The 13201-nt window shown below is 38.0% G+C and overlaps 1 protein-coding gene across 3 annotated transcripts in view; it reads left to right on the forward strand.

Annotated features, from left to right (window-relative positions):
* The window catches only part of ARHGAP24 (Rho GTPase activating protein 24), an 87788-nt gene that overhangs the window by 11112 nt on the left and 63475 nt on the right, over positions 1-13201 (forward strand). For 2 of the 3 annotated variants that reach the window (XM_008053276.2, XM_008053275.2), the window contains exon 2: positions 12047-12254. The exons of the other annotated variant lie outside the window; for it this stretch is intronic. In XM_008053276.2, coding sequence (XP_008051467.1) covers positions 12047-12254 — 208 coding nt within the window. The remainder of the gene's footprint in view (positions 1-12046; positions 12255-13201) is intronic. 3 annotated transcript variants of the gene reach the window in all.

The raw sequence follows: 13201 nt of genomic DNA on the forward strand, positions 1-13201 counted from the left end.
TTATGATCAATAAAGGAAGCTAAGACATTTTTGAACTTACTAATTTTGGTGAGTCAAAGAATATAACACAGGTAAAATGAAATGTTTTCAGAGAAGGTTAATGTATCAAAATATTTTAAAATATTATTTTGCTTTAAAGTGGGACTACTTACATGGAATGGTTGTTTCAATAGAAACTAGGTAGTTAGCATTCTAACGTTGTGTACAGTGATTTAATCAGAAGTTGAACTGACACCTAGTGTCGTTCCCTTTTCTCTTTTTTCTTTGATCTGCCACCTATTTATTAATCTTCCCTTCATTGTCACCAACAACAAAAAAAAAATGGGAAAAATTAGAGTCACAAAATATAGTGGTAATTTTTTGTAAAGAAACCCTTGTTCCTTTTGACTTGCTTCCTTTAAGTAGTTAAGACCTGGCTACGATCTTTGTCATATATAATCAGTGAGGAATTCAGGAGTTAATTTATATTCCTGTCTCAGCCACAAAGATGATTAAATGAGAGATACATGTTTCATATTTTATAGAGCTATAGAGATTTTATGGATGCTGTCCTATTGCATCATTGATAGAGAAACTGGCAGTGACAGAAACTGAAGAAGACTCAGGGACTAATTGCTTAAAGGAAAGTTCACTCTTTTGTTAGTTTTCCTACCCCTCAGCAACTAAATTGGTTCATCCAAACACTACTTCCCAGAGTCATTGCTATTCTTTTGTTACGTGAAATTCTGAATAGATCTTTGAAGGGCAGAGGAAGGCATTTTTTACCTTTTCCACTGTCCCTTCTCCAGTAGTGGTCTAACATAACTGCAGGAATCCCAGCCAACAGGCTGCTGTTCCAGAAGCCTTCTTCCCTTTCTGCTTGAATACCAAGAGAGGAAGGCAGTGCCTGCAAAGAGAATTCCCACAAGCTGGCAAATGGCAACCACGGGGTAGGAAACGGCTTCCTAACAACCTCTGCTCGTTTTTAAAATGTTGTCCTTTCCTCTGCAAAGTCTTAGCAGTTTGGGAAGTGTTCAGCATTTGAATCAAGGGTGAAGAGATCTTTCATGTTCAGAGCTATATTCTGCTTTCTGCCAAAACCAGAAAGGAGAGGAGGTGCAGGAAGCATTCAGCTGTTTTATGTTTCCTTTCCTGTCCTCTGGAGCTGGCTACATACCAGGCTCTCTCTGTCCACCTGCATGCCCACAGCTCTGCAGTTGGGCCCTGGGAGCAGAGGGGCTCAGCTGCTGCAGCCCCGTCCCCACATGGCCTCCTCCTCCCCTGTCACACTCATCACTCCTGGCAGTGGCAGCAGAAAGCACAGGGGCTCTACATCTTTATGGAAGGTCTGGCCCTGAAAACAATGAGCTCCCCTCTCAACCCTGGGTTCCCAAACCATGCCACCTTAAGAGGAGTGTGCTCTTTTGTGCTTTATGTAATCCCGTGGGTTGCTTGAGTGTTTCAAAAAGCAGACCTGGGTTTCTGCATTCCTCTCCCAAGCCTGTCCAGAGCATCAGGAAAGCAATAAGGAGAATGTGTGAAGCCAGGAAAAATGCCCAGAAGTAAAGAAAAAAATGTTGACGTGGCTACTTTTCCTGATCCACATGTAAAACATTTTTACTGTTGTCAAAAGTAGGCCGACAGAAGAGGAGACCCGCTGCATTTCCAGAGGTTTTAGAAATGCCGTCAGAATGAAGTGTGGGGTTGAGTCAAAGTTTCCATGGCCTGATGATGTGAGAGCTTGCATGCTGTGCAAGCCAAAACACACCTTTCACGGTGCCTTTCCTTTCCAGACCTCTTCTGTCCTTCACTGCCCTTTTCATCTCTCTTTCTTTGTTTGGGTACTAATTAAGGTCACTGAAAATGTTTTCCCAATGGTCTGAAAAAAACAAAAACAAAAACAACTCAGGAACCTTCTATTAGGCAGGAAGCTGGAGCTCGTGGTGCTTTAACTTCATGCTCTGGTGAGATAAAGATTACAAATGCATTTTTTACTCTGTTGATTTTGAAACGACAAATGTTATTTAGCTCTATAAGACTAATACCAAAAATATCGCCGATCCTTTGGTTACCTGGGAATTCATAACACTCAGGGGTCTGAACACGTGAGTCCAGGCACAATAAGCTAGATTGCTTGAGTGTTGTGATCTCAGGATACTAAAGCAAATTTTAAACTCTGACTCCATCTTGGTTTTCAGATGAAGATAACTCATCATAAAGTCCCCAGTGGCTTTTCCTATACAACAACCACTCAGTGGTTCTTCCTTCTTCGCATACTTGTATACGCTCAGCTCCGTTTCTATTTCCATCACCTCTCTGTGCCCTTATTGCTTCATGCATACAACTTACTTTAACCTACATAGTAGCTATCTTAGCATGCATCTTCACTTCTGTCCACCCTTAACACTCTAGACGAATTCTTACAATACACAGTGCGTCTTGTTGAGCATTGTCCAATCTGTATTTCTAAAACAATGCTGTCAAACAACATTCCACGGCTCAAAAGATTTTTATGAGACCATGTTGCTCACAGGAAGAAATCCTGTTTCAAGTAATTATCAAGGCCTTCTAAGCAATTCCAATTATTCCCTAAAGCAGGCATGTCCAAACCACAGCCCATGGGCCACATGTGGCCCATGATAGCTGGTAATGTGACCCCAGAAAATCTTTTAACATCAGACGTTTTTTAGCATTTATTTTCTTCATGACCCCATGCATAGTTCCATTTTTGAAGTTCACAGTCACACCTTATTCATGACATTATTTTTTGGCAGCTCATACATTTGTGAGCAGCTGTTTTCAATTATGAAGCAGATAAAGAGCAAAATTTGAACAAACGTTTCTGACAACCATCTTGAGAACTCACTAAGAATTGTGACCACTTCCATTGAAGCAGACATTGATGGATTAATTTTATAAAACCAAAGTCAAATTTTTCTAAACTTTGGAATAAAAAATATTTAAAGAAATAAAATAGCTCTTATCATGTATATGCCCAAACTATATTATATGATTTGTGTGTGGCCAAAGACAGTTCCTCTTTACTTGATATGGTCCAGGGAAGCCAAAAGGTTGGACACCCCTGCCCTAGAGCATAAACCCCTAATTTCCCAGATGTGTTCTTCTCTACTGTCCTAAACACATGTCTACACCACCTCTTTGCTTTTGTTCACGTTGTCTCTTCTCTCCTCAATTGTCTATCCCAACTTTATACTTTCTTCAAGGCATTGTTGGGTCTCATTTTCTCATCAGGCTTTCTCTGTTTACCAATTATGCTCCTTGCTCTACACACACACACACACACACACACACACTTATTTCTTCTCAAAGTGGAGAATGGCAATAGGTATGTTCAATCAATAATTCAATAATTCAAGATTGATTACAAAATGATGAAGTACTGTATTACAGCCCATCTTTTCCTGCTAGTACATAAGCAATAATGAATCAAAATAGAATGTGTTTATAGTGATGGTGGACAGAACCAACATTCTCTAAAATTTATATCATATGTGTTGTTATCATATTTATGGAAATTGATTGGTCCAACAAAATGCTACTATCCAAATCCACATAATTTTAAACTGTACTGTACATAAGCAGCTCATTAATTCATGTATTAAAGTTTAATGGAGCCTCTACCAAGGGATGATGGCAGTGAGAAGGTAAACAAATTAAGTTGCCTCAAATCTATAAATTATCAGACTCCTTGAGGATAAAGAAACATAAATAAGTACCTACTTACTCCATGAAAAGCACTACACTAAATTATTTGTGAAGTTTTAGGTGTCCATGAACAAAAGACTGACCACTAGCTCATCTGGAAAGGGAGTGACTCCCCTGAACTACATAAAATCATATTTGTTCTTTGGAAACTACAAAAAGACATTTTATCCTGTTTGATGCTCAGAGAGGGATCAGCATCCTATGAAAAAATATGAATTGAAGAATCTGTTTCCCCATTTGGAGAAAAGGGACCCCCTTGCAGAAGGTCTATGAATGTCATAAAAAAACCAGGCAAATTGCTTGCCTTGGTACCTGGACGTAAATGGTGTGTATAATTGTTTCACTTGTCTAAGAATCAGGCCATTGGATCACTATGTTCACCTTATAACACCTTTCTTAACTTTTCCAGGCCTTTATTTTTCTCCCTCCTTCTCTCCTCTGTGAAAAGAATAAAAATGTTGCCAAAATTTACTGGTTATTCTAGACTCTGAGTTCCTTGGGTTAAAGGTTTTCCATTTATATAAGATTTTGGGGCTACTTAGAAAGCTGGTGCTAGATGGGGGTGAGCTTTGGCTGGCTTTGTTTCTTAGTTCTGTACTAAAATGGATTTTTTTAACCTTGATTTGTATTTATCATGGCGAGAGTTCATTTAAATTGAAAATTCTTACAATCTTGACGACAACAGGACTTGTTCTACAGGCAGAGTTATAGTCAGTAGAAGATAAGTGAAAGCAAATTCCCTCTATGGCTGAGCATATGATCTACAGACTAAAAGGGACAGGAAACTCTGGATAATGACCTATAGTAGAGGGTTTGAGCAACAACTAGGACATTCACTTCTGGTTTTTCATCTGCAAACCAAGGACTTTCTTGTTTCTTATAGAAATTAATGGCCTGAGAACTATTGATCAGTTTCAGTTTACATTAGAATTATTCTTTTCTCTTTCTATAATGGAAGAGGTAAAGTGTTTTGTTTTCATGCATGCATTTATTCCATAAATGTTGAGGGAGCACTTGTGCCTCTCCCATCTTGACATTAAGTGCTAGGGATGTAAACAAGAGGACTTGCCTATGGTAAAATAGAGTGTAAGTTTATGGTAAAATGCAATGTAAGCCTTGGAGTCCTTTAAACCTGGGACCAATCACTTGCAGTCCTTATGTCTATGACACCATGGGAAAGTTACCTAAATCTCTCTGAGCTTCATGGGATAGATATAGAGTGTACAGTCATTTTTCAATATTTCTAATAATCATACCAAATGTAAAATAAGTATCTTATTATAATAATTGTAAAAGTACAATCCTTTTTTGATTGATGAGGAACTAGTCCGATACAGATAGGCATCTACATAAATAATTTCCAAGCAATTTGCTAAGGATTCAAAGAGAAATATAACAAGCTTTGGGTCCAGGATAGGAGTTGAGGGACTGTTAGTAAAGACTTAACACAGGAGATATGTGAGTTGAGTCTTGTGGGATAATGTTTCCCAGGCAGACTTATCAAGGTAGGGTCTACCTAAGAGGAGGCATGGAGACATGATAAGTCATGTTATATTTTGGAAACAACACATAGTTCAGTATCTCTTGATAGCATGTTTTTCATGAGAACACAGCAGAAATAAGAGTAGAGATGACACAGTGCCAGGCACACAGTGGATGCCACCTCAATATTTATTGATTAAATGGAGGATGAAAAGACAGAAATCAGATTGTGGGTACTTTAATGTCATGAAAAGGAGTTTGGCAGCACTTACCTGGATCGAGAACTCTGCTCTTGTCATGTAAGAAGTACTGCACATCTAATCTAATATAGTGGAAGGGAGTTTGGAAGGGACCAATGTGTCGAATAAATGAGTGGATTAAAGGAAGGAAGGATCGAGGTCAATTCAATGATTTTCAGTGATTTGAGGCATTAGCTGGTACTAATAATCAAAATGTGGATAACAGGTAGTACAACTGGTTTTAAAGAAAAGACAGCCAGTTTTAGAAATTTTGAGTTTGAGAATGTTTTGACTATCCTATCTGTGTTGAGGGATCTAAGGGGCACTTAGAAATTCAGTGCCCAGGCGTGGTGGCTCATACCTGTAATCCCGGCACTTTGAGAGGTGGAGGTGAGAGGATTATCTGAGTCCAGTGGTTCGAGACCAGTATAGACAACTTGGTGAGACCTCATCTCTACAATAAATAAATAAAAAACTTAACCAGGCATGGTGGTGCGTACCTATAGTTCCAGCTATGTGGGATGCTGAGGCAGAAGCATTGCCTGAGCCTAGCAGGTTGAGGTTGCAGTGGCCATGAGCGTGCCACTGCCCTCCAGCCTGGGTGACAGAGTGAGACTCCCACTCAAAAAAAAAAAAGGAAAAAAAAAGAATGAAATTCAATGCTTAAGATCATAGCAATAACCCATCCAAGTTGAGATACAAATCTGGGAATATTTGATATACAGTGAGATTAGATGGAGTCTAGCAGAGAAACTATATCAGGTTAAGTGAAAATAGGACTGAGAACAGAATCCAGATGACCATTAAACTTATGAGAAGGATGTAGCCAAGAAGGAGACTGAGAAGGGCATCCGAGAGGCAAGAATCATGTCACACGGGAAGTCAGAAAGAAGAGTTAGAGTGATAGTTTCAAAGGGAGTGACTTAAAATACCAAATTTGACCATGAATAATTTGGCCACTAGGAAGTTGTTAGTGACTGTAGAAAAGTCATTTTTAAAAATTGAAATGATTGCATCATGGGCCAAATTACAAAAGGTTAGCAAATGTACAGAAAGTGATGAAATGGAGTCAGATCTATATGGGGGGGAGCACCCCCCCAAATTGAATTATCTTTTGGAGGCTGGGCCCCTATAGTACAGACTTCCCCACTAGGTACGTGCTCTGGGAACCCAACAGTGTACCAGCTAGCTTTGTTGTAAGAGGCAGCATTCAACTTCAGTGAATTTTTTTGTTGTTTGAGATTCTTTCAATACATTTGTCCATTTCATGATGGGTGATTTAAAAGTGCACCTGCCCACACCTCACTGAGTTCAGCAGTTTTTGACCCCAAATGGCTTAACCCCAGTGCCCCACCCTCCCTATTCACCCGATCTCACCCAGACTTTTTTAAAATTTCCCTGGATGGAAAAAAGTCCTCAAAAAGAAATGTTTTGCTAATGTGGGAAAGGTGAAAAAAAAAAAACGGCAAAAGCACCAAAAGGCATCAAAATTGATGAGTTAAAAAACTGTTTTGAGCAGTGGAAAAAGCATCTCAATAGGTATATTGCATCAAAAGAAGAGTACTTTGAAGGTGACTGAAGTTTAAACATGTAAAAATAAATACACAATTTTTAATAAATAAATTCTGGGATTTTTTGGGTGCACTCATATACATAACTGAGAATCGAGGAGCAGTGAGGATAAGTAGTTACAGGACACAGAGTCCCAGAAGATTTAACTTAGTATGTATTTATTCACTTTTAGAAAGACGGAACGTGGATATATTTATCTGACACCTTTACTAACTTCACAGGCAGCCTCTGACTCTTGGGTGCTTAAATCACATGCAAAGGAGGATCCTCACAAACTCTGAAGAATGCAGAGTTGTCTTTCTCCCTCACTTAGTTGAAACAGCCCCTGCCCTTATAGAAAAATCCAACTGTGTGATTGACTTTCTCAGTCAAATGAAAAGTCACATCCTGGGTGATGCTTTATGACACCATAAATGCATTTTGAGGAGAAGTAAGCATGACATGTGATTGTCCCCGGGAAACTCCAGAAACGGTTTTGTCAGGGAGTGTGAAACCTCACTGGGAATTTAAATGGGCATAGCTGGGACTGTTTGAATGACCCACACGTCACAGGAAATATTCCTGTTAATAATCTGCGGATAATATGTCCTTTCTTCATGCTGCCTGTTGGGGGTAGCACATGACCTTTGTGCTTTTTTGGTAATTTTAAAATTTGAAATCTCACTCCTCCTTCAAGGAAAAATTTAAATAAAGCAGTTTAAAAAAAAATTGTCCCCACCACTAACTTTCCTCACATAGAGCATTCTTAGGCAGGAGGAGTAACCCACACCTACCAAATGATAAGCCACCGGCACTTGGCACCCTCTCTTCCTGGTACTACAAAATGAGGGATTATACATCTATTAAAATTCTTTACTTCTTCTTGGCAAGACCAGTTCTACAGAAGAAAATTCGTTTTTTCCATAGGATTTTCTAATCACGTATACACATTGTTTACATGCTTTAAATTTCTTATATATTATATTGCTGAACAAGCATCAACTTTACCTAAAGGGAATTGTTTTGGGGGCAGCATGCTCACTGAAGCACCAGAGTATTTTCTTTCTGCCTTTTTTTTTTAAACTTTCTCTTCAATTTACATTTTCCCAGGATAAGTTAACCCTCCTTGTGTGATAATAATAATTTTTTTAAAGGTATTGCTTTTTTGTTTCGATAGTTTTGGAGGATTAAATAGATTTTGGTCTGGGCTTTAAGAGTACTCACCACCCCCACCTGTACACACTGTACCTGTTAGGTGTTTTTTTGTTGTTGTTATTCCTCCACCCCTTTCCCCTGCCCAAGTTTCCAGTGTTCATCATACCATTCTCTATCTCTTTGCAGAAGCTTAGTTTAGCTCTCACTTATTAGTAAGAACATGCGGTGTTTGATTTTCTGTTCCTACATTAGCTCACTTAGGACAATGTTCTCCAATTCTTTCCAAGTTGCTGCAAAAGACATTATTTTATTCTTTTTGATGGCTGAATAGTATTCCATGGTGTATATATGCTACATTTTCATTATCCACTGATCAGTTGATAGGTATTTAGGTTGATTCTGCATCTTTACAATTGTGAATTGTCCTGCAGTGAACATGCAGGTTGCAGGTGTCCTTTTTCTCTAGCGACCTCTGTAGCTAGGATGTGGTGGGTTTCCTTCTCCGTAGTTGTTTCTAGTCATTGTGCCCACTATAGTGCTGTGTCATAGGTACAGAATGACTCTGAAATCCCACAGCCTTGAACAAGTCTTAGTTCCACCATTTGCTACCTGTGTGACATCTGGCAAGTTATTTGACCATTCTGTGCTTCAAGCTCCTCGTCTGTAAAATGAACAGAGTGGTGGTGCCCACCTCCAAGGATGCTCAGAAGGTGCAGAGAGTTTCAAATGAGAGAAGTGCTAGTCAACTTCCTGTAGCATGCCTGGCATATGTAAGACAGCCCAGTTGTTATCCCTTTTAAAAGCACAAAATGGTTCCTGATTTACTCGGTTTTAGGATTTACTGATATTTTAGATAACTAGAAATGAATACGTATAATTGTGATTAAATAAAATGAAAAGGAATGAGCAAAGGTTTTAAGGCAGAATAAATCTGGATGTGGACTTCCATTCTGCCACTTGGTCTGGTGTAACTGACCTTGGATGAAGAATTTTTTCCTCTCTGAACCCCAATTTCCTCATGTATAATTAGGAAGAAAAAGAGCTACCTTAGATCATTCTTATGAAGATGAAATAATATATGTCAGGGACTTAGTATGTACTTAATTAATTTGAGGTTTTTGCTATATTTTTCCTAAGTAAATTCTTATCCTAAAGGCAAATGTGCATGGGCAAGAAAGTAAAAAAGAAACCAAAGTACACATCTAAAGCAAAACCCATCCCTCCCTGTATCATCTCCTTGAGTTGACAAAAAAGAAATCCCGAGAGTTTTAAGAAAAGAATGTTTGGCTGCTTTTCATGAGTGTACAAAATCAAATCTTTGAAGTTGAGTTCATATTTGTGGCACTCATAGAAACTGAATTGAAACCTCTTTAGACTTTCTGCTGGATCTGGATTGGGGAAGAACACTTATACAGTGTGTTTATCAATCCAAAGTGAAAACTCACAGTAAGAAATCACAGATACAAAAGATTTGTTTCTAAATGTCAAAATGTCATTTTTAAATGATCTATCTATAAGTGCCTTTGAAAAGCTATTTACTTAATTCTTACAGAAGAGAATTCAAACATTACAGGCAAATAAGCACTGTACCTGTGGTTCAGATAACCACAGAACAAAAGAGTCAATGTGCTCCATTCACAACCAATTTGCACACCTCATGATTAAAACACTAGAGTATCTCCAAAATTATCATCACCTCTGAGTGGGTCAGACTTTTGTTTTGCTGCAAGTAACAGAAAGTTCAACTAGCAGTGGCTTAAACACACAGTGGCTTATTTTTCTCACATTAAAAGCTATTTGGACAAAAGTGCTGCTGGCATTGGGTCAGTGGTTCGGTGATTTCAGCCCCAGTGTCTTGGTTAATCTTTCAGCCTTTTCCTTGTGAATGTTGCCTAATAGTCAAAAGAAGACTGTTACCAGGGTTGGTTTCATATCCAAGTTCAAGACAGGAAAAAGGAATGATTGACAATTGCAGTGGCTCATGTCTGTTAATTCCAGTGACTTGGGAGGCCAAGGTAAGAGGATTGCTTGAGGTCAGAAATTCAAAACTATCCTAGGCAACAAAGTGAAGCCTTGTCTCTGCAAACACACACATACACACATGCACACATGTACATGCACACACACACACACACATTAACTGGGTGTGGCGGTGTGTGCCTGTAGTCCCAGCTATTTGGGAGGTTGAGGTTGGACGATTGCTTGAGCCCAGGAGTTTGAGGCTATGGTGAGCTGGAATTGTGTCACTGCACTCCAGCCTGGGCAAGAGAGTAAGACCCTGTCTCTAAAAAATAAGAAAACAAGTCTTTCTAAAGGCTCCAGAAGACTTCTTGGCTAGGACTATGCCATATGACCACCCCACTGCAAGACAAGTGGGAGAAGTATTTAAAATTCCAGCTTCTAAAGTGGAGATGTCAGTGGAAAACAGGAGTCCAAGTGTGTGTTGAGTTGGTGAATAATGTTTGGTACACCATTATCAAGGAACTGCTTGTTTCTCAAGTCTTCAAAGTAAGCTAAGTAGACCTGCTGCCTGCTCTAACCTTTACTGCTTTTAGAAAATGCCATTTTATAATTTTGCTTTTTATGTACTTGAATATTGGTATTAGGTCACTCACGCTTATTTTCTAAAAGGAATATATGAATTTTGTTAGCACTAGGTTTAATACCAAAATAGTTTTATTTGTTGTTGTTACTGTTTCTACCTAATAGAATATTCTCTTTGGTAGCAAGTCTTCGTTGCTTGGAATGTGATGGTTTTGCACTACTGAATCCATAAATAAATCCTTTTACAGGTGGAGAGGCAAACCATCTGTTGTTATTATCGAATTCTTAGTCTAATGACTGTTAAATAATTCCCTGAACATTCTGGAGTCTTCTGGATTTCCAACATGCAATAATTATTTTTCTTCCCCCTTTATGGAACTCATTAGGCCATTAAACCAGTTAGTGATATTCATTCCATCTGGGAACATAGAAGTCACATTTTCTTTGACTATTTTCCCCTTCTTTGTCTTACGTTGGTCATTTTTGCCCACCTACCACCTATTATATTAATGTATTTCAGAAGTGTTGTCTCTTAATCAGTGAGGTACCAAGGATGGAATAGTGAGAGTTTTCAGACCCAGATGCATACACCAAGGAATGCCTGGTTTGCTGGTATTTTAAAATCATGAATAAAGCTAACTAAAAGTAAGCCTGCCTTTTATTGCTACCACATGCCAGCAATTCTACACAATGTATATGGTAAAATACCCTACCTGCCAGGGCAAACAGCCATGACCCAGTAAGTACTGCTTTGTAATTTTATTTTTTCTCTTAATAAGTTAATAGTTTAAGGGTTTAAAAGAGCAGATGCTATCTGAAATATTTTATACGGAAGAAAAGTCGGGGTTTGTCTTCCTGGTTTTATCATGTTGATTATAGTCATGGCATCACAACTTGATTGAAAGCAAAAGGAGGAAAGGGAAATGAACAGAATGTAAACTAAATGCAGATTGGACATAAAAATAACATTGCAACAAAGGTGGAATTTGATTGTTGACTATAGACTATTTCTACTTTTAAGATTTTGGTTAAATTCCTTTCCCAGAAGAATACTAAATAAATAAAAGCCCAAACGCAAGTTACATGTATTACAGTGTGTCTTATTTCAAAGTGGGTATCTCAACCTTAATATTTCTATTTTGATTTTGGGCTAACCATAGAATATAGGCAAAAGGACAACATAAAGCAGAGCCTTTTCATTTGTAATATTGTGTATAACAAATATGATTTTCTAATAATGTGAAATATCAAATATTAAGTGCTTGCTCACATTCCAATCTTTGTTGTTCTGTTATATTGAGTTTTAAAGAAAACAGCAAAGTGTGAAGAGAGAAATTTCTCAAATTCACCACAACCCTTTATTTTTCTAGGCATTTTTGGACAGAAACTGGAAGACACTGTCCGTTATGAGAAGAGATACGGGAACCGTCTGGCTCCGATGTTGGTGGAGCAGTGCGTGGACTTCATCCGGCAGAGGGGGCTGAAAGAGGAGGGTCTCTTTCGACTGCCTGGCCAGGCTAATCTCGTTAAGGAGCTCCAGGATGCCTTTGACTGTGGAGAGAAGCCATCATTTGACAGGTAGATGTCAAATTTTCACTAACCATCTCCATTGAGAAATTCAGCCTGAACCAAAAGAAGGCAGTGAGCTGAGGTTACGTAACCTTGATGGTTGTGATTATAGTTTAGAACATGGATTATTTAACCGAAAGGATTTGGACTGTTTTCATTAAACAACAAAGTCAAAAGTTTGGCACTTCAGATGTCTTTCTCTATACTTTTTTCCTCCATCCTAAAACATTCTTATTTTTTATTTTCTTTGGTACTAACTTAAAACTATATTAAAATTTTGCAGTGGAAAAAGTGAACTTATTAAATAAGAGTCTTCTCTTGTGTAATTTTAAAACATTATTTTAGTTAAGGTATATTAAAAATACTGAGTAGAGATGGGGTATGGGCAATGTAATTAAAAATAACCATTTTAATGATAATAAATTTATTATATTTTTAAATATGTAGCTCCATCTTAACCTAGAACACATTTACAAGGAAACAAGGAGAAGTATAGAATGGTGAAATTCAAAAAATAGGGTACCTGCCTAATCAACGTTTGTATACCTAACCCTGAACTGTACCCCACATCTTTGAGCATTCAAGCAGAAAATTCCAGTCCCGGAAAAAGTCAGATACATAGAACAAAATTTAAGTACAGAGCTGTTGCTTAGAATTTTTATAATAGTAAAAAATGAACACCAATTTATTATCGCCAACAGTACATATGGTTAATTAAATAATGATGCATTAGTATAACAAATATTATAAAGTTCCTACTTTTTTGAAAGATTCTAATTACATAATGATAAATGGAAAAATAAGACAGCATCAGTTAATTATGAAAACCCTGGCCTTTTATAAAAAGTATTATAGATAGTTGATAAGGGTTCATAAATTCCCTCTGACAAAAAAAAATTAAGCTGGGCTTGGTGGCTCAGCCTGTAATCCCGCGCCTTTGGGAGGCTGAGGTGAGT

Source organism: Carlito syrichta, unplaced genomic scaffold, assembly GCF_000164805.1.
Source record: "Carlito syrichta isolate Samal-C Ts95f unplaced genomic scaffold, Tarsius_syrichta-2.0.1 Scaffold288018, whole genome shotgun sequence".
Lineage (NCBI taxonomy): Eukaryota > Metazoa > Chordata > Mammalia > Primates > Tarsiidae > Carlito > Carlito syrichta.